This window comes from Lytechinus pictus, chromosome 5 (assembly GCF_037042905.1).
Source record: "Lytechinus pictus isolate F3 Inbred chromosome 5, Lp3.0, whole genome shotgun sequence".
Lineage (NCBI taxonomy): Eukaryota > Metazoa > Echinodermata > Echinoidea > Temnopleuroida > Toxopneustidae > Lytechinus > Lytechinus pictus.
The window spans coordinates 16928286-16955669 of NC_087249.1; the positions used below are offsets into that span (position 1 = coordinate 16928286).

At 34.8% G+C, this 27384-nt stretch overlaps 2 protein-coding genes across 5 annotated transcripts in view; one reads left to right on the forward strand and one right to left on the reverse strand.

Annotated features, from left to right (window-relative positions):
- The window catches only part of LOC129261720 (centlein-like), a 31436-nt gene extending 21077 nt beyond the window's left edge, over nt 1-10359 (reverse strand). The window contains exons 1-11 of the mRNA XM_064099908.1: nt 10205-10359; nt 8543-8619; nt 8196-8260; nt 6765-6853; nt 6212-6296; nt 5500-5543; nt 4445-4532; nt 3181-3262; nt 2617-2720; nt 1677-1733; nt 876-973 (exon numbers count right to left, since the gene is read on the reverse strand). Of these exons, the coding sequence (XP_063955978.1) occupies nt 876-973; nt 1677-1733; nt 2617-2720; nt 3181-3262; nt 4445-4532; nt 5500-5543; nt 6212-6296; nt 6765-6853; nt 8196-8260; nt 8543-8561 (731 nt within the window). The 5' untranslated portion in view covers nt 8562-8619; nt 10205-10359. The remainder of the gene's footprint in view (nt 1-875; nt 974-1676; nt 1734-2616; nt 2721-3180; nt 3263-4444; nt 4533-5499; nt 5544-6211; nt 6297-6764; nt 6854-8195; nt 8261-8542; nt 8620-10204) is intronic.
- On the forward strand, nt 10096-25462 carry LOC129261718 (uncharacterized). 4 transcript variants are annotated; one of them, XR_010293668.1, is made up of 17 exons: nt 10418-10799; nt 12052-12154; nt 12604-12632; nt 12963-13216; nt 13831-13975; nt 14672-14850; nt 15347-15446; nt 15972-16100; nt 16922-17214; nt 17876-18012; nt 18589-18691; nt 19193-19360; nt 19768-19938; nt 21087-21181; nt 22173-22232; nt 23398-24542; nt 24868-25457. XR_010293668.1 is itself a non-coding variant. In XM_064099910.1 (16 exons), the coding sequence occupies exons 1-16, from the start codon at nt 10788-10790 to the stop codon at nt 23733-23735; spliced, it is 2316 nt and encodes a 771-aa protein (XP_063955980.1). In that variant the 5' UTR covers nt 10096-10787; the 3' UTR covers nt 23736-25462. The 4 variants fall into 4 exon arrangements, 2 of the variants coding, with proteins under 2 accessions (XP_063955980.1, XP_063955981.1); XR_010293669.1 differs by having other exon boundaries at nt 10436-10810; XM_064099910.1 differs by having other exon boundaries at nt 10096-10799; nt 23398-25462.
- The last annotated feature ends 1922 nt before the right edge of the window (nt 25463-27384 follow it).

A 27384-nucleotide genomic window follows, 5' to 3' on the forward strand; every position in this document is an offset into this window, starting at 1 on the left:
CCTTTCATATTATTAGCATTATTTCACGGTGAAATGATATTTCATCGATAATTTTGGGGGTTTTTGGACATCGTTATCATCAGTCATCGTCTTTTCCCAATCCGCCATCTTGGATTTTAAGACCACGATATCGTGCTGTTACATCTTCAAACGTAGAGGGCAGCAACACACAACTGTGTACATGTAGTTGAACGATACATGTGTGCATGTGAAGCCCAACCCGGCCGGCCGGGTACGGGTACGGTGCGGGGTACAATCGAGTGTGCTGATGTCGAGTGCAGTCACGATGTGTGAATTGTCATGATAGTAGCGAAGTGAGATCGTATTTTCTGGGGTTTTTTGCCCATTTAATATTCTCATTTTGTTGTGATTTTGGAGTAATTTCTGTTGCTATTCTGTGTATTTTGAGGGAAAATATGTTTTCCGTGATTTTCCGTTTGAAATGCCATTTTCCGTTTCAAAAGGCCCTTTCCGTGAATTCCGTCCGTTTTCCGCAATCGCGGAAAATCACTGTCCCTAATTATCTTAACATCACAAACTATTAAGTGTCACTTGAAAAGGTGAAAATAGCATTCCAGATAGGTTTTTTTTTATACAGGGTACTATACAGCCCTTCCAAAACCATTGAATTTTATCTTTACTTTATTATCCTGTAGTATTCTCTTTCTTCCCCGTGTACATGACTTATTTTCTCCCAATGAATTAGCAGCAAATTAAATTATTGCCATTATATAAATTATATATATTATATATTATCATCAGAAATGATAGAATGAAGATAAAAAAAGAGAGAGAAAGAGAAAGAAATCAATTCTTTTAAGTTCATAATCCAAAGGTTTTAGAAATATTTTTAGATTGATCATAATGGTTCTGACCTTGTCCGATGAAGATCTTGACCACTGTTCTTCAACTCAATGGTCAACTCTTGTAGTCTTGCTTTGGCTCTCTGCAGACCTTCATTTTTACTGTCAAGCTGAAAAATAACAGAAATTAACATTAGTTCTATTAAAAGTTAGGCCCCCAAGATTTGTTTTTGGATACATACATATTTATAATGATTAAGAAAATATGTGTTTTGGATACAGAAGAAACAAGTATATTTTGATGAGCAAATGCATTTAGCTCCGACAAAGTATATTCAAATTGAATAAACTTTGTTGTAGCTAATTGCATTACCTCGTCAAGATATACTTTTTATGTACACTATATCTTGGTTTCTTTTCAATTCTAGCATGCTGATTTAGAATTTGAATGGTGCCACTCGCATGACCTTGAGCATTTTCCACAAACTGGCATCATCTAAGGTTGCCAAACAGTCATCAAAATTGAAATCATCCAAAATAATTACATAACCAAATCAAAAGCTTATTTCTTACTGATTAAACTCTAGTAAAATACACCCGATATCTGGCAAAGATTTCCATAAAATGTGTCCGTTAAGGGTTACACAAAACCCTAACCATAGCCCAGCCCCAGCGGTGAAACGGGAGAGAATGTTGGTTTAATCTGTATCATTAATTTCAAAATAAATGAAATTAATGATAGACTTGAGTCAAGTCTATAAAGTCACTTGACATGTTTTCATTTCATTAATTTTATAATGTTATGGTCAGTGAATCTAATCTTATGTCCATAGTGTAATAAAAAAAATCAATATATTTATATCAATAACTCACCTCACTGGATGCCAGCCTTGCCTTCTTCACTACATCCTCAAGACCAAGCTGCAATTCCTAAAATTTCAGGAAAATTAAGAATTATGTATAAAAGAGAGAGTGAACTGACCTACAATATATGCTTTTTCACCGACTATGTGTTATGAATAGTGTTGCTAGTTTTAAAATATGCCTTTTGAAATACCTATACACAATACATTAAATAAAATGAATTAGTCTCTGATTTAATTTGTAACGGGAAACTAAAATGCTTTAAGAGGGGAAATGAACTCTCACCCATGTCCCTCCCCTCCTCACTCAAGGCATACATTTATGATACAAATATGGATTCTTTATTGCTCCATATTAAAGGGCAAGTCCACCTCAACAAAAATTTGATCTGAATGAAAAGAGGAAACCCTGGATGTGAAAGAAGCAATGACATTTCAACGTTATGCTTAGTTAAAAATAATGTACATCATGGTCAAAATGCGAGTAGGGGAACTGATGACAAAACCCACTAATAATTTCCTTTGTATTTCATAATGCGAAATATGAAATATCTTAATTTTTCTTCACTATAATGTGAGACAAAGTAGATTCCTCCTCGAATATGTTGGAATGCCATTGTTACAACCTATCATGACTAAATTAACATGTTTCATCATTATCAAATCTATTGAATTGAAGTACTCTATATTTTATATACCGATAATGAAATATAAAAAGAAAAGTGGGTAAGTGCAAAATATAGAATCTATCATTTGCATATCACTGTGATGAACAAATGACCATTTCATGAAAATAAGAGAAATCTTAAAATGATATAACTTTCTTATTTCACATCCAATGTTGATTAAAATTTTCAGAGTTATCTTGATTTAACTTTTTTCTTTTCATTCAAACAAACGTATTGTTGGGGTAGACTTGTCCTCTCAAACAAACAGTTTTTCCCTCTCACCTTAACCTTGGCTTCATACTGTCTATTCAGTTCCTGCATGGTGGCCAGGGCTGTCTGCGATTCCTCTACTGTTGACTCAAGTCTGGTGACCTGTTGCTCCAGTTCTAACCAATTGATACAAAACATGCTATCTCAAAACACAATTCCTGTCAGAGGGTATATTTCATAACCCTAAAATCATACCATGTATATGAGCAAAAAAAAAAACATAAAACAACAAAACAAGGAAATAAACCTTCCATACTCTGTCTTTCCATTGATGCTTACATATCTTTATAATAAAAAGAAATCACTAAAATCTTCAAATAGGCAATGTATCATGATTCTTTACTGAAAAAGACTCCACTCCAGAGCCATAAAATTATAACAAGTAGGCCTACATGGGCATAATATAAAGAAAATAATTCCCCACATAAAATGTATATTGTGATTTTATCAGTATCTTTTATTTGATGGCAATACACAATACAAGAACAGTAAACTATCTGTAATGGTTTTCTTTTCCTTTTTGTTACAATGTGTATGCCTTTTTATTTCCCATTTTTTTCTTTATAGTTTTCTTACCTTCTTTCTCTGCATTCAGCTCAGCCATTGCTTTATCTTTATCATCTAATATTGCTTGCATTCTATCATTCCGCTCCTTCTCCTACACACAAAAGCAAAGAAATTATATTTCAGTGATGGGTAATACCTGTATACTTTAGCATACGTTATCATACAACAAAGAGATCATATTTCAGTGATAGGTAACACCTCTGTACTTAGCATAAAAAAAATTATGCAAAGATTGACATCACATTTTAGTGATGGGTCAAAGCTGTGTTCATAGCACTGTCCTAAAAATGTCAATAATATACTATTATGCGTAGCATGTAACAGCTGGTACGTTAAAGTTGGGGTTATTATTTTTTCATCACCAACTTATCATTGTACCGTAATTCACTTTTGGGGACTTGTGATATTAAAAGCAAGTGTTAGTAAAAGAATAAACAAGGATATTTATCATTATGTCGTTTGTAATCCAGGGTTATGATACAACTGAATGTGACAATGATGATAGGAAAAACCTTTTCCCATTTATTTCCATAAGTTAAGTCAGGGATCTGAGAGTTCATGTATGACTGATACAAGTACATTTTAATATCTTAGTTCATTGGCTTTATATAGATATAATTTTTGGTACATAATATATATTTCTTAAATGCAAAGTTATGTTATGACTTTCCATGTCATATGGAATTAAAACACTGGATTAATCTGGATTGGGTATGGGTTAGGAAGGCCTGTGGGCTACATTTGTTTAGTTAACTTTGTCTGATACCTGGTAGCTCAGCCAGGTGCATCTAGTGTCTAAATATATTTGTATTACTGCAAATTTGATTTCACCTCCATATTGAGGTGTTTTTTTAATTGATTTGATTTTATATTGTATGTTTTCTGCTGGATCAAATGAAAATAATAATAATGAAGAAAATGAAAAGGGGGTTCACAAGTCACACCCAAGAGTTGTAAATTAATTTCTCAGACATTAATTAACTTTATTTTTATTTGTATCTTGTATGTACATGTATTGTATGTATTTTTATTTGAAAAGATACAATGATATTTCAAATCCTATATATTTTCATTTCAGCTCTCCCGGTACCGGGTAGGGTCAGTCTGAATAGGCCTGTTTTAAATCCTCATTGATTGAATTTTAAAGATGTTCTTTCTTTGGAACATAGCAACAAGGTAAATTTCTTGAAATTATCAAATGGGCCTTAAATGAGCAGTTATTGGATTTGGGACATTGACAAAAAAATAATAAGCAAAAGAAAATGTGTATTACCTTTTGCTTTACATCTTTTATTTGTTGTTCATGTTGCACAAGCACTTCTGTAAATTTGTCTCTTCTGTTAAATGATGCATCACCAACTCTGAAAACAACATTATAGAATATAAAATACAATTTAGCTTCTCGAAGAGAGTTATTAATCAAATGACATATAGGCCTCTTAATTATCCAAATGAAATTGAATTCAATCACTTTGGCCAGTATTCTGAACTCGAGTTTAACTTAGACCGTGTTCTAACTCTGTGCTAAAATTATGGGAAGCCAAACATGTCAAAATTAGTTCACATAGTATGTTCCTTATGTTTACTGTGCTCTTTCCTAATTCTTTAATGGTGAAGACAATCATCTTATCCTTCTCAGACAGTTAAGAATCATTTGAAAGTCAAATGAGCTAATACTATGAACTCTACTGTAGTTGAATATTATTATGGCCTGTCAATACTCACACTCTTAACTGATTAAGATCAAGTTTTTTTCATTAATGAACAATTAGGAATTTTATTCAAAAAATGATATGCATACTATCATCTTCCAATTCATTTTTAATGGCTGAATAACAAACAAATCAAGTGATTCACACCAATTTCTTGATTACACTGAAAAAAAATATATTGGGCTATCTTGAGAAGATGTGAACAACCTTAACAAATTTTTTAAAGCTTCATTTGAAATATGGTGCAACAAAGTACAGCAACGTTTTCATAGGCTCCTTTTCTGAAGTTGGGTTTAACAATCATGGGAAGCCAAAAATGACAAAATTGGTTTTCATTTTTTTGCCACAACTTCTCATTGTCTGCAAATAGTCTCCTAATATTTTAGGCAAAGATAAATATTTTAGGCAGAGGAATGTTTCCACTTATAACTCTAAAATATATTTTCTAGGGCAAGGCCTTTTTTCTGTTGGGTACACTTTTATATTTCATAACTGAAAAAAGAAAAAAAATGTACAAAATATCTCCAAGGAGATTGACATGGAAGCCAATCAGTAGGGCATGATCCAAGGTGATGGCCATTCATTAATTTATAATGGGCAATATCATATTCCATACCTTTCAGCTACTTCCGCAAGTCTCTTTTCTTGCTCAGATACAAGCTACATAGAGAAGCAAATGTAATCAGAAAAGATCTCAATCAAACACTGTATGAATCAAGACAAATAAGCATCAAAGAGGTCCATTCTACAAACATCATAAACATATCAATAAGGATATGTCCTAAATATGTTCATTACAATGTATGGTTGTAATAAATCTTGATTTATTTATAACTTTGTATTGAATGATTATGTTGTAATATTCTTAATAAATACTTAATCATTAAAATAAAGGAGATATGTATACACAAATTCAAATTCTTTGACTTTCCATGACTTTGTCTTTCAACAAAACAAATTTCAAAAGATCCTAGGAATATCATGACCAGTATGAGGCATGTCTCATCATCATCATCGTCGTCATCATCATCACCATCATCATCATTATCACCATCATCACCATCATCATCGTCACAAACACCACCACCATAATCATCACCATCACCATCATCATCACCACCACCACCAACACCATCATCATCCATCACCACCACCATCAGAAATCTACTCTATGACTAAAATTGTTTCTCCTAAGACGGTAGTGGACCATTCCTTGAGCAGTTTCAGGTGGTGTCCACAAGTTGCGTCAAGAACAGCAGGGATGCGATGTGCACTGGGGTCAGTCTTGCTCAGTCCGTTCTGAATCTGTCAGCAAATCAACTACTAACCTGTTCAAGTTCAGCTATCCTGTCATCTTTAGAATGGAGAATCTCAAGAATTTTACGATCTTTTATTTCTGCTTTCTCCTTCTCCCTGTAAAATAAAAAATAAAAATAATTGAGCCAAAATTATAGGTACATGTAAATTGAATCGATAGAGAATTTCAACAAGGAAACCTGGTCCAATTTTGAGTTTAGATGAATTTTTTTGCAAAGCTATTGCATTTTGATTTCTTTCAGGAAACAATTATAAATGCTACAGGAGCTACATGAACATAATTTTTTTATCATTATTTTACTTATAACTTGAAAAAATGAATCTCAATTGCATCATTGCTATATTGATATCTTTAACACAATGACAATGGGTTCCAGAATGTTCATGAGTGATGAGTCTAAATTTTTATTCATGGAATGTTCAGAAAATTTAAATATGTGTGTATGTACTTGAATCTTGTTATTTTTAAGGAAAAAGCAAGAATATAATGTCATTGGCCGACTAGTTTGATGAATAATCATTGGTGTAGTGTATTTTGATTTTGAGTAATTGAAATGCAAGTACCTTTGAACTACCAAACTGATCGCCTGCGAGATATCAGGATTTGCCACTTGAAGACGTTTCCATAGTGACCACACAAACTCTTTATCAGCCTGTAAAAATATATAAAAATTACTAGTACAAATGAAAAAAGTAAAATATTAATAATCAACATTCATTATTGGTAATATCATTACATAAAAAGAATTTGAAGTTTACAAATGGAAGCATTATGCAGTATGGTATAAAAGACTTCATTGTAAGTGACACGATAATCAGTGAGTTAATTGTGGTCGCTCAGGAGGAAGAACTAAATCTCTTTTAATAGGCACTTCCATTCAATTAAAACACATTGGGTAAAATTAGTTTCATCGCCTTGAAGGTGTAAAAGTGTACTTGTATCTGTATCAAGACCTGTATTAACAATAATCTGTACTGCGTATGGAGTACAATTGTCAAATGAATCCAACTAAATGCAGAACTTATTGGCTTGAATTTAAAAGTGGTTTTTGAAAAATGCTTCGGCAGACATTGATTACAAATGCTTTATTTAGCGCTTATATTAAGAGAGAGTCTCAATAATTCATCCATGCTTTAATCAGTGTGCTCAATTGCTAACACATGAAGATTACAGCGTTAATGAGCCGCCTGTTTTGAGTTTGCTGATTATAATAATAAATTTTCATTTAAATGCCACTGGGAACATTAATATAACCTTAGTAACAGGTATGAGTTTAGCATGCAATGATAAGTACATTTATTCCTGGATTCTTTTGCAATTTTTTTTGCATCATTTTTTTATTTCACCAGTCTACTTATTAATGACCAGTAGACTACCTTTCTAATTATCACTTTCAATCATTCTCCAGTTATATGTAAAACATCAATCAGCTTCTGCATTTCATTATTATTTTATAGAAATTTCGCCAAACATTGGGCTAGATTATATTTTGTGTAATTTGTTTTCTAAATTGATATTTGTACGCAGTGCTACATGTGGGGGTGATATGCTTCCAAGCAACAGCTATTTATTATGCTTTTATCACCCCTGACCAGCATGTAGCACTGCTCCATTCTTAGTTTGTTTGTTTTTACCATGTATATAATGTCATCTATGGTTGTATCATGATTTGGTCAAATAAATAATAATAATTTAGTGTAACCAATGGTTTCAGATTAGACTCATAACCACCTCTGTGAACCCAAGAGTCTGTGCACTTTGCATTTCATCAGGAGTAACTTAAAAAGAAATACAAAAGAAAAAATATAAAGATTGCAAGTCAACTTTTTCCATTAATCATATCAACAAATGAAAGTGACAAAGCTTTCCTGACCCACTTGCAACAAGCTTTCAGGATTTGGAGTTGATGCCATCCATTATAATTGAAATTTTATAAAACTATTATTTTGTTGCTTAATATCATTTCGATTTGAACTGAACGGAACTGAACTTACTTGGCATTGTGCTAATTCCTCAGAAAGAGCTTGGTTTTGAGCTGTTAGCCTTTGTACTTCAGAATCTGATTTAAGTAAAGGACAAAAAAAAGCCAACCTAAAAATAAAATAATAATTACAGATTTACAGAATAATAGTCTATATCTGGAAATGTATTGAGAATATGAACTTTTAAAGGACTAAGACTAAATGACAAAATCATCTCCAAAAATTACAATATATTGGATGACCTTTCTATATATATTTAGAAAAAAACCAAACAAATTAAAAAATCAAATATTTCCATGTATCCCTCTCAATTCCAAAACATTGCCTAATTAATGAACTGTTAAAAAAAAATTTCATACCTGAATAAGCAGATGCCATCTTCAGACATTTGTTCAATATTTGATGGTAATTTGACGTTCAGGTCCTTGCCTCTTGTCTATTAGGTACGGAAGAGAGAAACGGAGGGCCGGAGGGAAATTGAGAGAGAGAGAAAAACAAAGAGAAGGGAATTGAAAATTTGAAATGTTCTGAAAATATCCTCATCTTTTATCACTAATCTGCCATTCATTTTACACAACACAATATTACCAGCAGATGTTTCCAAAACAAAGGGGTGTTTGGAAAGTAAAAGTCAGTCAATCTCCAAGATGTATTTAAAAATTAAAGGGAAAGTCGACCCGAATTAAAAGAGGAAAATAACACAAGCAAGTCAAGCATAAATCTAATCAAAATGTTATCAAAAAAATGTTATGAAATTTCACAATTTCTCTTATTTTTTCAAAAAACAGATAACATGCACAACAGTTATGCAAATGAGAAAAGTGATGTCATACAATTTCTTTTGTATTAATACAATATTTCAACTTTTGTGGAATTGAAAATAAGGTGAGTCTTTACAAAATCACAATTTTTGTAATAAGCAGAGGCGCATGGCCAATGGGAGATGCTCTCCAATATAGGAGACAATCTCCCACATAGGACTAGTCTAGGAGGCTTGCTTAAGGATAACAGATATAACACCCATCAGATAATTTTCATTCACTCAAACTACCTTTGTCATTTGTCTCACTGAGGTCAGAAGCCCATTGTTTTGTGTATGGAATATGGATAACAAAAATCCTTATGAAAACAATTGGACTCAAACTTCAAAGTAGATCTAGACTGGGATTTTTTAAGTAGACAGTCACAGTAAGGCTGTCTGCGTCTGCACCAGCCCGAGTTTTCAAATTAGCGCGCTATTTCTAATCCACTTACACGTATTGCGAGGTTCTAACCTCGCACCATGAACCGCGATTGGCAGTGGGTTTCTAACTAGTGCGTCGCCGGGCCGGTGGCGCGTGCTGGGATCTCACTTCTGGTATACCCAGTTGTTGTGTGTCCGGACGATCAGTTTTAGAAAGTCATTTGGACAAATTTACAAGCAAAGTTTCATAAATGTTTGGTACAAAATGTTAGGAAATATTATAGAGAACAAAATAGAAGATGTTTACAACTATCGAATTCGTATTTTTAGTGTAATCCAAAGACAAAAAAGAAGGCTTCAAAAATATAAAGTGTCCGGACACCCGACCCCCCATCCTACTGTCCACAACACACGACTTGTATGGCTTGATTTTTCTGTGCGCGGCGGCATGTAATGAACCCTTGGCCTGGGTGTTTCTGATCCGGCAAATTATCCCAATCTGAACAATCTTAAAATATAAATGACACTGCTCTGCTGCTCGAGATTATTTATAATCATGGAGACGCAATTATCGCACTAGTTCGCTGGATTAATCTCGAGATTGCGATCCCAAGTCAACTTCTAATTGGGTCGTCGGAAATTGCTAAATTTAATTTTAAACCCCAAGTTGGCAGGCCCAGAAACGACGGTTATCAACAAGTGCTTACCGGTACATGATTTTATATTAGTGGGACTGTAATCAAACAATCGCAAAAAGGGCCAACAGTAATTGAAATAGGGCCTAGATTTTTACGATTTCTGCAATATGTTTTACAGAAGAAAATAAAAGAAACGATACCTTTGCATGTGCATATTCTACTTTTCACAAGATTTATCAAAAAAAGTACCACAAAATTCGTTGCAGCCGTTGATTAATAGGAGCTACTGTAAAATTTTTTAACGAACTGTAGTGTTGGTATTTCTTCGTTGTTTAACCTAGCTATTTGAATATCCCCGCGCCCTTATTATCGGCGCGGCCCGGCGGCGCGGGCGCCCGGCGCTGGCGCTGGCCGCACTGTATCGGCGCGACGCGGGAAATTCATGCTGAACAGCAGTTACAGCTAGCTGAAGATATTTCTGCTACTCAATCCGCAGACATATCAAACGTTACTTACACTTGCTGCTACTGGGCTACAGTGGACCTAATTTTGTATGACAGACGGGAATTGTTTTTTTTTCTTTTCTTCGAAATGATCACAATTAACGTTAGTTAATTTGCGTTCGCCTACCCGGTATTTCAACTTTCGTTATCCAGCCGCAGCCAGCTCCAGCTCTATATCTACCAAACAACCCAACCGGGGCGGCGCCGGGTTCAGCCACGGGACAGCCACAGTCCAGACCAGGCAGTGTGTAAAGAGCAGAAAGTGAACTGAAACTGAAAAATGAGTGGTGTTGTAAGTTGAAGGTTAAGTCAACCCCAGAAAATGTTGATTTGAATCGAAAGAAAAAAATCAAACAAGCATAGATTAACAATTAACATTCAAAAGATTAATCAAAATCGGATAGAAAATGGGCCGATTGCACGAAAGGGTCTTTCCAAGGACCGTGTCACCCATCTTTTAGTTTTATGATGCACTGTATGCGGGATATTTCTGAAATGTATGATAAACAAATAAAATTTGTTAGCTAGCATTTAAATCAATTTGTATACAATTTCATGATATATCACATCATTTTATAAACAAAGATTTTGTTTACTCTAACTGATGAATAAAATATGTTTGCAGGTAATTTATTCAAAATGCGTTTCACATGGCACATCATAATAAATGGGCGACACGAAAGACGGTTGTTGCAAGAACCCTTTCGTGCAATCGGCCCCTGAACTCTTATCTAGATCTAGTCTTGTCAGTAGAGGCGCGCGGCCAATATGGGAGACTTGCTTTGCAAAAGGACAAAAGAAACAACACCAACAAAAGCATTATTTTTTTCCACCCAAAATTTTGTCTCACTGAGGTTAGAAGCCCATTTGTTTTGTGTGTGAATGACAACAAAAATCCTTATCAAAACAAAAATAGACGTTGAATTTTTAAAGTATGACGGTGAAAAAGGGTAATTTTTTATGAGGAATCTGCTTATCACATTTTTATTTACCACCAAGGTAATCCTTTTGCAGCAAATTTAAACAAAAGAAATTGGTCTCCCAAACTGGAGACTGTCTCTGAAATTGGATACCCAAATTCTTTATAAAAGTCTCTGACTCTCTGATATTGGAGATGATCTCCCACATGGGAGACAGTCTCCCATATTGGCCGTGCGCCTCTACTGCTAGTCTATAGTCAGGCCCTAACGTTAACTGTTACTTTGTTACTTAGGCCCAACGTTAGACTAGTCTAGACTCTAGATGTCTAATGTTAGATTCTAACTGTTAGACTAGATCTCTATACGTTAGATCTGACTAGCTAGATTAACGTGATCAATTGATGTAAGTTTTCTAAGGACAACTGGTCTCTGATTGAATTGTACATGTATTAATTGCAACAGAAATTTGCAAAGATGAAAAATATTTTCTTTCAACATTCCCACCCCTTAAAAAAGCCCAACTTGACATGACATTTGAAATTTTCAAATTGATTTCAATACTGTTTTTACTTGGTCTACATTAGGATTTTCTGATAATTTCTGTTTTTGTTTTTGTTTATTCAGATGTATCGATGTACTCTCCCAGAATGTGATTGTGAGGAGTTCACACCAGGCAAAACACAACTAAAGACTTGTGATCGATGCAAACATGGATGGGTTGCCCATGGTAAGAAATAGTTCAAGTAATTTGGAGAAGCCAGGAGGCTTTTTTTTTGGGGGGGGGGGTGGGCAGTAAAGGCTTGTGACCCATATGGGAGACGTACTGTATCCACAATATCAGAGACTTTTGTAAAGATTTTTTTCAAAGACAGTTTGGGACACCAATTTGTAACATTTGATGAAGTCAATCATACAGTAAGTGAGAACTTTAATGCAATTTTCCAATTTATTGCTGGACTGTGAAATGAATGAAACTGGGTATGAGTTGATTTCCTAAAACAGACTACATTTAGTTTGTAATTGCATCCATGCATATTTTGTTCTTCAGGAGCAAGACTCTTGTTTTTTTGCAAATAATCCTTGAAAAATGGGACAGACATTTTGCCTTCTAACATAACAATGAAAGTTCGCACCAAGTTTGAGATTTAAAAATATGTATGATTTTTCCTTTTGCAGACTTGATTACAGAGGCCCAAGCTAAAAAAGTAAGTATAGAATAAATAACAACAAAACAATAGAAACCAAATAATTTTTAGCATTGTATGGTTTGAGCCGAATTGGTCCCCTGCAGTATGATAATGTTTGAGGTCAAATTCGAAGACGACCATGTACAGCGGTTAGAAACATCATATTATGTGCTCATGCTATGTAAATGTTGCAAATTATCAAATATGAAGGAATGGTTGGAAAAGGAAGTAGGGAGGAAATAGGGAAAATGGCGTAGAGTTGATATAAATGAGCAGAAAGATTAAAAATTATAAACTTTGAAGATTTTCAGAAGCATTTATAATGAATGTTCCAATCTTTTGAAAAAGATCCGGAAGAGGGGAACCAAAGATGGCACCCCTTGCCAGAATGGAATCTGCGCCTGTGGCAACTACCAACGGCCTCCCGGTGTCTCTAAAACCTCCTGGTTGGCCGTCTGCGACAACTGCAAGCACACAGAGACGGAGCATCGCTATCCCACCAAACTGGACAAGAAAAAGAAGCACAATCTTGAGAAGGCTGCAGACTCTGCCTGTGTTGGTTGCAAAATGCAGTGCCCTGGTTTCCAACAGTACCACGACAGGTATGAAGTACTGGGGAGGCATTATAAGAAATTTGAGGTCAATTGCAGGTCAAAGTTAGTTGTTAATCAATCATAATTTTTGTAGTTCATTGCAAATTTATAATCAATTGCAGATCTGCTTTTTGCAATAGAATTATGAACTCGTTTCCTATTATCCTTATCATCCTTCACTTGAAATATGAATGTATTTTTCTTTTCACATTTATTAGGATAGTGGATGCGATGCGGTAATGCACTTGATGTGATAATAATAATAATATCAACAAATCAATTCAAATGTTTTCAGTAACTTTAACAGATTTTGCAAATTTGTTATAACAAGTTTTATGAAACAGGCCCCAGGGTCTTTTTAATGGTGAAAATTTTATCACCCAACATATTTTCACAGGGTTCAGGGGACTGAAGTCGGTTATCAAGGAAACATTAGAACAATTATTTTCATTATCATATTTTATTTGTCAGTGGGGAAACTATTTTTTGTCGTGCAGGTGTGATATACAGGTTTGGTGGCTACGAGTGCCAGTTGGAAGTTGAGAGTGTTTGACTGTTCTGACTGCCATAGTGACAATACTGATACCAAATATAAGTGATATCTCTCTTTTCTTGTTTGACAGCCAGACAAGCAAGAAGTGCAGTATCTGTAATCATGTGATTGATACTCACCGGCCGGCAGATCCCTTGGATACCTTCATATCGGAGACGCTTGATGCACCTAGTAATCTCAGATGTCACTCATCAGTACCTCCACCAAATAAACTGGTAATTCAATATTAAATGTTTGAGTGAGTAAATTCAACTTAAGATGTTTTCATATCAGAAATCAGGGAAGGGAATAATTTTCATTTCTTAGGGGCTGCCTTTTTTCCATTGCGGAAATTTGGGGGCTATTTGTTTTTTTATTTTAAAGGCTTCTCTTTAGGGGCAACAAGTAATTATGCAGTAAAAGCAAATATCATAAATCTGCCATAGTTCTGTCATTGATTTTCTGAATAATCTTGAATATTGTTCGTGACAGATCTCGGATCAACTCTGGAAAGGATTGTCTTCCCAAAGCATACATTTTGGGGGAATTTTAGGGGCGATTTTGGCCGTCATGAGGGTAAAATCACCTGTCACCCTCCTGTATTTCCCAAGCTGTCGGAGATGCTTCATGCATCGAGTCATTTTCATTGTCTTTCAATTTTGTCACCACCAAATAAAGCAGAAATGATCATTGTTTTAAGGCTGTAATGTTTCAATCAACAGATTATTACTACTAGTTTTACCTCATGAATAAATATCAGGGCTTCGTATAATAAAGCTTAGCAGGTGATCGTGGGGCTTATTTCTATATGAATGATTGCATTGATTATTGTGTATGATTAATCATAACGATCGACCTCTTGATCAGTTGTGAAGCTTTATGTTACGGGGTCTGTTCACCACCACGACCATCTTAAACCTATTTAACCTCAGGTGAGTTCGATGGGACGGGAAAGCAACGTTGACGATGATACCTTTCTCAATGCTTGGTTGGAGCCGACCAACATCGACCATGATGAGGACGTTCCGTTTCTAGAGCCCAATGTCTGCCAATGTAAAGGGTTCTGCTTTGATGACATGGCCAGAATCTGCAACCAATATTTTGGATTTACGTGAGTAATCTACAAATCAATCTGTTCTCGTAGTATTAATGCACAAACACCATAAGCGTTTTCCTGAGGCTATATGTGTTTGGATTGTCCACCTGTCTTTTTTCTTTCTCTTTTTTTTTCTCACGATAGCTGAAGTAAAGTAAAGAACCATTTGACGGATAAGTTTAAATTTGGTCCAGGTATGCACATAGGTGTGATAATGACCTGATCAGCTTGGGGGTATTTAGGTCAAAGGTCACAGATGTCATCTTGAAATAACTAAAGAACTGTTCAAGGGTCTGTTTGCAAATTTGACTCTTGTGTACACATCGTGACAATGATCTGATTAGATTTAGGGTGATGAGGTCAATGGTCACTGAGCTGTTACATTGAAATACCTCGTTTTCGTGATAACTAAGAACCTCCCCCCCCCCCCCCCCCAGTGCAAGAATGTACAGAATTGTGCTTGAGATGCAACAACTCGCCCTTTTGATGAATACTCTTTCAATTTCTATAGGGAAGCAGTAGTTGCTCCTCACATTCCAAACTTAGCCTGTCAAAGTTGCTCCCACGCTCTCAAATATCACCGGCATCACACTGATAAGGAACAAGAACAGGTAACTATTTTCATACATTTTCTTAACGGTTCCTTATTTGCTTCATTGTTCCATAGTTATTTTCAGGTGCCATCTCTTTCCTTTTGCAGCAAATTTTACTCAAATGTACAAAAAGTACTGCAGATCTTATGGAAAATGCATTTTTTTCTTCAATAATTGATTTTGCACGAGTCAGTAACCCGAGGAATTTTTTTATTGATGTGATCTGTATAGATCACAGCAGGTGGCTGCCATGGACAGTTTGTATGTAAACCTATTGGAGTTGGTGTTGGCAAGTGGCTGCATGATAGAGCAACCAACTTTGGTACAGAGAGGCCAAGCAAGACTTTATGGTTAATATTTTATACCATTTTTCTTCAAATTGGTTTACGTCATATGCCTTTTCTAGGAAATGTATTATATGATATTTACCACCACAAATAATGCATAGGTTAGCCTATCAGCTTTGCAACATACTGTATACCAAGGAATTTGTTATTCCTTTGGTTGTGTAGTCTAAAGAAAGAGTCCGTCTTTTTCTTTCAGCTGGATTCTCGAAAAGTAAACAACTTGACAATGGTGGGTGTGGTCAATGTCATGGCAACCAGCATCCCAGGTTACCATAGAAACATTGGAATCAGTCTTCAGAATGGTGGTACTAAGAATAGTTGTAAGGTAAATATAGAAAACTATGTATCACCAATATGAAGTACCAAAGAATCCATTCAAATGCATTTTATTCTTTTGTTGTTGTAATTTTCAACTTTCCAAAGCAGGATTGAAATAATCTGTTCTTTATAAAGGACACATATGAAAAGTTATCGTAATGAGAATATCAACCATTGATATAAATATTGCACTGTGTTGGTTGTTTCCTCGATACCAGCTAATACCTGCAACTACAAGCACTTTCACTTTGAATGACCTCCACAAGAACACTATAATAATACCTTTTATATGACATCTAGATAGATCCTTGTCATTTGATTGGTTGTTTGATATCGATCATTCAGCCCATTTTAAAATGACGTCATCAACCGTGCAATTTTGGATCCATACAATTTTATCCGTTGCACGCGCGAACCAAGACAGCATGCAGGCACCACACAAAACCACTCATGTTTGAAGCGCGCGTGTTGTATACGCGATACTCAGCAGACAGCTCGCACTGCATGACCATATTTTGCATTGAAATTCATAAATTTCAGATTTAAGATTTCAATTTTAGATGTCATATAGACAAAATAATGAATGTTCTTTTCATTTGTCCAATGGACAGAATACAATGTACTTCATTCGGTGAAAGATGAAATGAATGATCCATTCAACTTGGCTACGCCTCGTTAATGGATCATTTCATCTTTCACCTCATGAAGTATTCTGTCCATTGCACTCATGAACATTCATTATTTGTATATGCAATAAAACCATAAATATCAGAGGTTCAATCATTAATATGATTAAATGTGTTGGTGGTATTCTTCCCCTCACCTTAGCTGATGCTTGCAACGACAAGACTTTGCGATGCGAATGACCCCCACAAGAACACCATAAACATTAGCAGTTCAACCTTTGTAATCCACGGTCATCACCATCATCATCATGGGCATGTAGGATCCGTGTCCAGTGTTGGGGACATTGATGATAGCGATGAGGAGAAGGAGAATGAGTCTCATCAGGCCACGGCGGGGAAGAAACGAGGGAGGAAGATGTCGCGGTTGGTTGGCGACGTTAAGAAGAAGATAAAGAAGAGAAGGCTAGGAAGCAAAAGTTCCCATGTTTCAGAAAGGTGAAATAAATTCAAAATATTTTAAAATATTTTAGAAAAAAATCTTGGCTTTGATTCCATGTTACTTTACTAGGGTTTAGAAGTTAAAAGTGATTATATTTGCAGCTTATTGTAAGAGCTAATTGGTCATCTTTCTTTCTCTTCTTATGGTGATTCTGATGGTTTAGAAGATGGGGATCCTAGTCCTGCTCTCCTGGTAAATTATAAGGTTGTAATATATTTCAACCAGTGGCATAATGAGTTAAAGATTTGGAGGGGGAAATTATAAACATATTGTGAGTGAGCAAGTAATCTGTTTTTAATATGAAAATATCTTTTTGTGGCATATTTCAACACTAACTCCAGATAATTATTTCATATTGTGCCATATTCCCTTTAATCTCTTTCTCTCTCTCTCCCTCTCTCTTGGTTTAGGAACGGGGGGGGGGGGGGGGGGGGGCAACAGCCCCCAAGTAACCCCTTACCATTGGTAAGTCAACCTGTCCTCAGAGCTACTAGATCACGGTTCTTTCTCTTATTTCTAGCAGTGATGTGAATAACATTGATCATCTAAAGATCCCATTACAGCGCGATGTCACATTTTCTTGGTGGACAAGTTAGTGATTTCATGGCAACTCACACCAAGAGACAAGTCACTTTTATTTCTCTTCTCTTCCAACAGTGATGCTGATGGTTTAGATGATGAGGATCCTAGTGGAAGGATGTCCCGCTCTCTTGGTAGACTAGGTAGTGATGTCGTTGCCACCTATCAACAGGGTTCACAGGTTACTGCGCTTTCTTGGTCACATCAAGCAAATGGTAAGATATTAAAGGAGGTCTAGGCCCCGTCTTACAGAGAGTTATGATTGATCCAATCAATCGTAACTGTAAGGAAATCCATCAGTGTCATAATTTTTTCTACAGGAAATTTGCAAAATATCCTTTGTACACAAAGGAGAACACACCGACAACTGTCAAGAAATCAATGAGTTTATGGATAAACATTCATATCTTGAAAAACTTTGAGTAAACATGCATTGTATATGTTGACTTTGCTGGCTTTCCATTGTTACGATTGATCAGATCAATCGCAACTCTTTGTAAGACGGGACCCTGGTGGTGTTTTTTTTTCGAAAGAGATGATAGCATTTTCTGCATGCAAATATTTTAAGCCCATTGAGAGGAGAAACAATCTGTTTCTAAGGTCATATACCTGTATTTGCAATCTGTTAACACAAGGGGGCACTATGCAAGATGAAGAGACCCAAAATTGTATTATGTGTTCCTTTAATCCTGTTTAGTTTTGCAATTTCCTTGTTTTGATGCAGTGATGCACAATTTTGAATTCCTGGTACATAGTAGCTCCTTATTGTCCCCCTTTTTCTTCCTTGTTAGAACCGACACTTGCTATCTGTACAGATGACAGGACCTTGAAGATCCAAAGCCAAGACGAATCGATGGAAGTGAAGTTCCCAGAGAATGCAGGTCTTTGCAAAAGGTAATATATGAGTATAGTTTTCAACAATCAGGCATGCGTTAAAGGGGGAAATCAATCGTGGACTCAAGACAGGAAAATGTATTAATATAAAAAACCTATCAAAAATAAGAGGACTTTATGAATTTCTATTTTTTTTGTGGTGTCATTTATGAACAGCTGCCTCATGTATCATGTTGTATGGATTCCAAAATTTTACTCCTTTTTTTTGGCACATCATGAAATTACTGTTCGTTCAGAACCATGTGTGAAATAATGAAGAAAAAAAATTTCCTAATTTTTCTGCTTTTATTAACTTAACTTGTATAAATGTCCCATCAGAGGTATATCAAAGAAGTAATACACAAATGCATTTGTAGATATTTTCATGCAGTATTACTAACCCTCTGTCTCTCTGCATTTTGAGAAGACTGCATATGAATATTCAAATATTTTGTTGCCTCGCAATATTATTTTCCTCTTTTTATTTTCCTATTTTATTTTCCTTTTTTTTTTCCATTGCAGCATATCATGGTTTCATTCAGGAAAATCTCTCATCACAGGACATGTATGTGGTCTGTCCCTCATGTGGAAACTGTCACCTTCCCCCGGATCAGGATTGGAGTGTTCCGTCATTACACAGAATGGATCCAGGTCTAGGGTCACTTCCATTTGTGTATCGGGTGACGACAGGTAATTCTGGAGAATTGGCTGCAATATTGTTGGACTGGAAGGCAATTTTATTTGCATTCTGGCATCACTTATTCACTTACCCATAAAAGGTTTAATACAAGTTAGAATTCCTATTTTTTATCTCAAATCCCCCAAAATAAAACTCAAATTCTAATAACTTTTAAATTTTTGGTGGATTATCCGTAAACCGTCACCAATATGACTGATTAACCTAAACATAAAAAATGTTTCCTAGGTAATTGATTATATACCAACTTGGCGTTGTACCAGCAAAACGCTGTCCTCCTGAGTTCCTATGGGAGTTACCATAAACAGAAACAGAAATATTTTTATTAATTGTTCTGCTTGTCCACAATTAAATTTCCCCTTTAATTAAGCCTTGTAATCTCTATCGTCTCTTCCTCTAGGTACATAGCATTAGGTCATCAGAACAGTGAAGTGCTTATATTTGACACCAAGAAGGGACTTGAAAGCTCTTCCAATGACCGTGGATCCTCCCCTCCAAACCCTCGGCTCTTATCTACATGTTCTATCCTGTATGGTGCTGTTCTATGTTTGGCTTGGCACCTCTCCAAATTGTGAGTGTTTTATGAATGGATGAATGGGGATTGCAGACATAGGGTTTTATTTTTTTTCTTGAAACGAAGTGATAATATGTTGGAAAGAAGTTGAAGAGATTGTGTAAAAATATTTTTCAAAGAAGAAAAGGATGTAGATAGATGGCAATTTGAATTGTGCTTTATTTACAATTTATGAAAGTTTTGTTTGAAAGGGATGTAAAAAGAAGACTTGATGATACTTTTTTTCAAATCTTATTGATATTTTTATTTAGGTAGAAGAATAATTTGTGAGTTCGGACTGTAAAATAATGCTGTATTTTAATTAAAATTAAAATAAAACAATAAGCAATAAAAGACAGCAAATAATAAAATCAAATACCAAAGGATTCTGGTAAAAATGTGTATAGTGATTGGTGGGAAATTTGAATCAACATGGTATGCCAGCCTGGTGTTAGGTCTTTCACCGAGAAATAGTAATACACATTATCACATGTAATTATCTGTGTTGGGATCTTCAGTGTACAGTTTTCAGCTTAGACTTCATGAATTCACAAAGTTAGGTCTAAGTTTAATTACCAGATCTAGATCTCAAATAACAATGACTTTAAGGCCCGAATTCACAAAGGTGATTTGAAAACCCACGGTTGAGTCCATGGTTTATGCAGATTTCCTGTATAAATTACACTTAATTTAGCGTGTACCGGGCGCGTGTATAAAAAAATGTCCAATGCTGATGCGTGCTTTTGTCACAATGCGCCAAATTGACGCCAGTTACCATGGTTAGAAAGGCTATTTTATTCATGAGTCCACTGTTTGAAGAGTGGACTCATGATTAAAATAGCGTAGTTAACCATGGCAACAGGCGTCAATTTGGCGCACTGTGACAAAAGCGCGCATTAGAATTTGACATTTTTTATACACGCGCCATATAAGCACTAAATTAAGCGTAATTTATACAGGAAATCTGCATAAACCATGGACTCAACCGTGGGTTTTCAAAACCACCTTTGTGAATTCGGGCCTATATGTTTTGTCATAAAATTATTGTTTCCTTCACCTACATTCCTTTCGCTTTAAAGTCATGATAAAGATTACAACATGGATACTACCCCAAAACTTCCTTTCTAATTCTAGTTTCATTGTTGTTGTTGACTTGTCTTTGTCAGAATACTGGTTGCAGGTGGTGAGGATGACCTTGTCACCGTCTTTCACATGAAGAAGCCAGCTTCACAGACTTCAAGGGGAACTCTCAAATACTTCTGTAAGTCAAGCCTTTAATTGACCTATGGGAGTGTTGCAAGAAACTTGCAATTAGTGGCAAATTTGCGATTGATTGCTGGTCTACTTCATGCATCAACAAGTATGAATTGGTTTGATTTAGTTAAAATTGATCTATCACTTGTAAATTTGCAACTGTTTGCAATATTTTCTTGCAATGCCCCTAAGTTGATTACAAGTCTTTAAGATTTTAGTCTTTTTAGTCGTTCTACCTATGACTAATGTAAATGCATTATAATTTGTCTTGCTATTATTGTAAGTATTTTTATTATGTAAGTTAGAAATGCTCCCTGGTAGTTATAACCACTCCAATTTATTGATATAAATCTCATCATTTCATCATGTAAAACTTACCAGTTTGAAATTGAAGTAACATTTTTTTTTTCTATAAAGCATTCTCTGATGCACAGTAAAATTCACTTCATGATTTATTTTTATTCATCAATGATGGTATTTATTAGCATCAAGGATGTTTATCCTCATGTGATAAATAAAAGTTTTGTTAAGGATGAGCATGGTTTGAAATTTCAAGTTACCGCAAGACTTGATATAGTTAAGTTCCAAATTAGCTTTAGATTGTTGCTGACAGTACAATGTGATATCACTGTCATAAACAATCTTGTAGGGTTCAGTGAATTTAATCAGGAATATGACATTCTGAACAGAATGACAGTTGCGATCTTTATTTTTATTTTTCTCTTCAATAATATTGTATTTTCTGTCATTAGTGTTTATTATGTAAATTGCTTAAATAAATTTGAAATAACAAGTTAGATATGATGCTTACATTACCAGTGATATCATTGTTTGTATTTTTAATTTATGATAGGGAAGTTAACGTGATTGTACACATTTAAGGTCATTACCTTTTTATGAGTGAATGTTATATCAGTTAAAAATCCAGAACTTGATTGACGAATGATCTTATAATCTGACTTTAATAAGTCTTTTGTCTTTTTCTTTCAAATTTTCAGTCACCAGATCACCTAGAAGGCCTACAAAGAAAGGATTTCATCAATGTGCTGTTCTTAAAGGTAACCATTTGTATGTCCAGGGGTGCGTAACACAAAGCTTATCTATGATTGTACAACATTTTCCCACGATGGATTCCATTGACTGCAATGTACAATTAATTGTGAAAATCAAGCGTACGTTGAATAGCTAACCTTTGTGTTACGCGACCCAGAGCATCATAATTTCTTCTTAGTTATTCTGTTTAGCAATTCCTTAAATTATGTTCAGGTTACTTTGCAATAGTCTATTATTTCTGGAACACAGAAATCTGTTTGACTTTAGAAGATGTATATAATTATTATTATTAGTAGTAGTAGTAGTAGTAGTAGTAGTATCATCATTATTTGTTATTTAATATTATTAATTATTATTGATTTTATTTTTATTGTTATTATCTTTATTATTGTTGTTATTTATTTTGCATAATCAAACATATAAAGAACATATACACGAAATAGAATAATGAGAGTCACATATTCATTTGCATAATCTGGAATTCAAAAAAGTTGCTTCCACTTATACAGATATTCAGCTTATTCAAGGTTATCTGACCCCCATATATGCAGGACCTTTTTTGGAATGATTTATCTCTGCTTTGTGCTTCATATAAAAAGTTGTAATGCTCTCAAATGATCATGGCTTGTATAGTTCATGGAGAGAAGAATGAATGGAGAAAAATTAGGGTTGAATGTACAAGAAAGTTGATTATTTTATGGAATTGCCCTCTTGTGACTTTCTGAGATCCAACTTTGAACTTGAAATTTCTCTTTTCCGCCAAGATCTTAGGTCATGTATAGGATTATTTCTCTTCTATTTGCAAACTCTGCTTTCCTTAATAATAATGCAGGATTGATTGTCTTTTTGTCACTTTAGTTTAGGACTTATGCAAAAATACTGAATCAGAAACTGATTATTATGATTACTTGATATTATTGTACAAATGTGACCAGAAGTAACCGACCAAAGATAGTGATAGATTAGTGTACTAAATGATATCTATACTTGTTTGTTCAGTTTTATTTTACTGTTTGTTTGATTCCATTTTGATAATTTTCAACATATTTGTCCAGTTTTTGGACCATAAGGTTTTTTATTATTTGCCTTCTGATTTATATTGCGTTCAGTATATTGCAATTATATTGCAATTCTGATTTATATTGCAATAAAATTTCTTAACCAATGCAGGGCACAAGTCCTTTGTTGGAGCCATCGCTTTCGCTCATTCTGGCGCTTACTTAGTCTCGGCTGGATGGGACGGTCAGCTCCTCATCTGGAATGTCTCTGACATTGACGATGCCATCGAGAGTGAGGACATCAACATTGAGATTGTCTGCTCTTCTGGTTTTGTGATGGGGAGGTCATCCAGGAGTCAGAGTTTGAACTTAGTGTCACGACCGTTCGTGCCGGAGGATATTGTGGTGTTTGCCTCGAACGCTGTGGTGATGTACAGGACCAGTGTGAATAGGGTCAGCCTTGCGATGTACGAAATACCAAAGAAGTATTCAGAGATAGCTCCCACATGAACAAACTTTACAATCCTGCTATATAAATGTCAAGAGTTGTAGTCAGTATGAGAGATCATAGGAAAAAATCTCAAGGTAAATTGTTTTTGTTTTGTTCCTTTTTTTTTGGGGGGGGGGGTCTTCTGGTCATGTAGGTCAACCAGTCTCTACATAAACAGATATTCTGTGATGGTTTTGATTTTGTTTACTTTGTCTCGCCAACCAGAGGTGAAGGTGAGACTTGGGGATCCGAATGCCTTCCGTCTATCTGTCATATGTCCGTCCTTTGCAAATGTCTTATGACACATTAACTTGATAAATGCACTTCTCCAAAGCGGTTTCAATTGTACCAGGATACAAAACCATAGACTGCAGATTTCTTGTACAGAATTACATTATTTAGGGAACGCTAAGAAATTATAAATGTGCACTCTTAGCAAAGGGAGCTAAATTCGTGCTCGAATAATAATACTAGAATACTAGAAATCTGCATAATCCATGTTTTTTTTTCCATGGTGCAACTGATACCTTCTCTTGAGAATATGGGTCTGTAAGTTAACACTTAATCAGAGTATCATGTTTTACAAACAGAATAAAGTGATTTTTTTTTTTTTGGGGGGGGGGTAATTCCATTATAAAATAATCCTGTATACTTTTTAATAGAAATTCCTGTGTTAGACAGGGAAAGCTGTCAGTTCTGGGGGTTGATTTCTGACATTTTTCCAGCATTCCCATCATATAGAGTTAAGTAAATCCAACATACTCTGTGGAATAACCAACAGTAATGAGACTTGAAACTTGGTTTACTCTTGTGGTTATTGTTGAAATGTGATATAATAATAATAATAATAATCCGCATTTATATAGCGCTTAACACATCGGAACGACGTCCCTAAGCGCTTTACAGATATATTATTACCCTGGTCATCGGATCCTTGCATGCCCGCATACAATGTATGCACCTTCTCCACTCCCTGGGGAGCATTCCAACAAGAGTTCCAAGACTCAATTGCTAGGCATACTACATAGGCTTTCGAATCCTACCGGGTACCCATTTAACACCTGGGTGGAGAGTGGCAAATTGTGGATTGACGCCTTGCCAAAGGACGCTAGACCATGGTGGGATTTGAACACACGACCCTCTGATTACAAGACGATATGTGCATCTTGCTTCAGTGAAATTACAAATGAGTTTATGTATCTGATTTTTGGAATGTCGTGAGTAAACGTCAACCTCGTATCTATGTTTGGAGGAAAAATGTTTGCTTAAGATTAATTGTTTAATGTGAAGAATTCAGACATGCCAAGCGTGAGACTTCAGCATTAGGGGCTCTTGCAAATCCCTCAAATCTCTTTCTCACGTATGTATTGCAGCCTATCTCCATTATATATTTTACACAATGCCTTTGATCTTACGCTGAATCACAAAAAATCTTTCGCGTATCTGGTCTTTGAATTTGGCATCTCTGAGAATTTTCAAGATAAGTGCAATATGCTGGATGCTTCAAAATAAAAGAAACAAAAAACACATCTTCAATTGATAAAATATATATTATTTAAATAAAATGATAATCAAAATTATGTACACTGCAACTTAAAACTTATCAATATTTTAATGATTCTTGATTAAGTTTGTGGAACCATCCATCACTGAACATCATTGTTATAAAAGATATTTTTCAAAATTGAAAATGATTGATGTATATTTGACAGATTGAACCTGGAAAATAAAAGAATAAGATCAAAAACTCTCTACACTTGTTCCTTTTTTGTCTTAATCTAAAAACCTTTATTTAAAAAAAAATTATCTCTTAGGCTATGTGTTAAAAAATCAGGTAAATTGGTTGATTTAATTCAAATCGGTGAACTTTAAAAGTCCAGTCTACCCAAACAGTAATTTGATTTAAATAAGACCCAAATAAAATGAAACGAGCAAAGCACATAAAGTTTTAGATATTGGATGTAAAAAAAGAAGTTATGAGATTTTACATTCTCACCTATTTTCACAAAAGTTATCATAGGCGGTATGCAAAGGAAGGAAGCAATAATATCCAATTACTGTTTATTCTGTATTTTATCATATAAAATATGATTTATTTTTTTTAATTTAATAGTGCATATTTGACATGGATTTGCATATCACCGTTCTTATGCAAAAAACTGTGTCATGAAAATAAGCAACACTTTAAAGTAAAACCTTTTTTTTTTTTACTTTAGGGGCCCATTTCAAATGGAGTTACAACTATGGTAACTTTAAAGGGGAATCCAACCCAAAAAAAACTTCTTTTTATAAGAAAAATCAGACAAGTTGATAGGTGAAAGTTTGAACAATATTGGACAAACAACAAGAAAGTTATGAATTTTTAAAAGTTGTAAATATTGGCAATCACTATACTCATGGAGACTTCAAATTGGCCGCATATGGGATGTCATAGTGATGTAAGGCAAGGACCACTCTTCCATGTACTCCAATACATATTATGGCTTAAATGTCATTTTTCCCAAAAGTTTTATTTCAAATTATATTTTTCTTTCATGAGGACATTAAACAATATAATACCTGGGTTATATTTAGATTACTGCCCAAGGGGAATGGGTACTTAGGAGAAAACCACAAATCCCTGATAATAAAGTACATGGCCTATGGGAAAGTTGTCCTTGCTCCTTGTCATAATTTACTTACCCAGTTGCCAATTTGAAATCTACATACTATTAGTGATCTCAATTTTAAATCAGCTATAACTTTCTTATTGCTTGTCCGATTTCTTTCAAAATTTCACAATTCTGTTTAATTTATTTTTTCTCTTCCCCAACACAACATTTTATGGCCAAGGCTGGATTCCCCTTTAAGATTATCACAACTACCATGGAAACCTTGATTGTGATTGGCCCTGTTGTCATGGTAGTTTTTAAAATGGCAGTGACAACAGTTGTAGTGTAAGTCCTTTATGAAGCAGGCCCCAGATTCAAATTAATTTTACCTGTTTGATTTATCTCTTTTCATCTAGTCAACTTTGGGTGGACTTTGATTTGCCTCTTTTTCCCCACCATGAAATATACCCTTGGACCACCGTCCCCCATACATGCCGATAACTGACCATGGAAGATAAAATTGATAATACTTGGATATGATTAATATTTGATTTGATTCATAATTCTCTTTTCTCTCTTTATCTCCCCCTCTCCCTCTTTCTTTTTCTCGGTCTTATTTTATTTTATTCAAATTTCAAGTATATCTCTTTGATCCCTCAAAGGGCAAGTCGGATTATGCTGCATTTGTAGAGCATGTAGAGACTTCTGAAATAAATGTTAGGTGCTATTTAAGCTGATCATGATTATCCTCAACAATTTGATTTTAAACTACATGAAAATATCTTAGGAAGAGAAAGTTGAAAAAAAAATCATCATTGTGGAATTTGGTGGTGTTCATTATTCCGAAAATTTGCTTTTTTTTTAAAAGGGCTGAAAATTCTAAACTTTTGTGGTATTGTTCTGAAGGTTCATCAATTCATTTGTTATTCTGAAACTTTGTTGATCTGACAATGAAATAAGGTTTGTTATTTCAAAGGTTTGTTAAAAAGAAAATAGGATTTGTTTATCTAAAGGTTCATTCATTTGACAATAAAATAAGGTTTATTCCAAACGTGAAATAAGGACAGAAAACAGGGTT

Coding starts and splice junctions, on each gene's coding strand:
- LOC129261718 (XM_064099910.1), top strand. Junction 14,851..15,346: donor AACCAATATTTTGGATTTAC/GTGAGTAATCTA, acceptor CAATTTCTATAG/GGAAGCAGTAGTTGCTCCTC. Junction 19,939..21,086: donor GCTTGGCACCTCTCCAAATT/GTGAGTGTTTTA, acceptor TGTCTTTGTCAG/AATACTGGTTGCAGGTGGTG.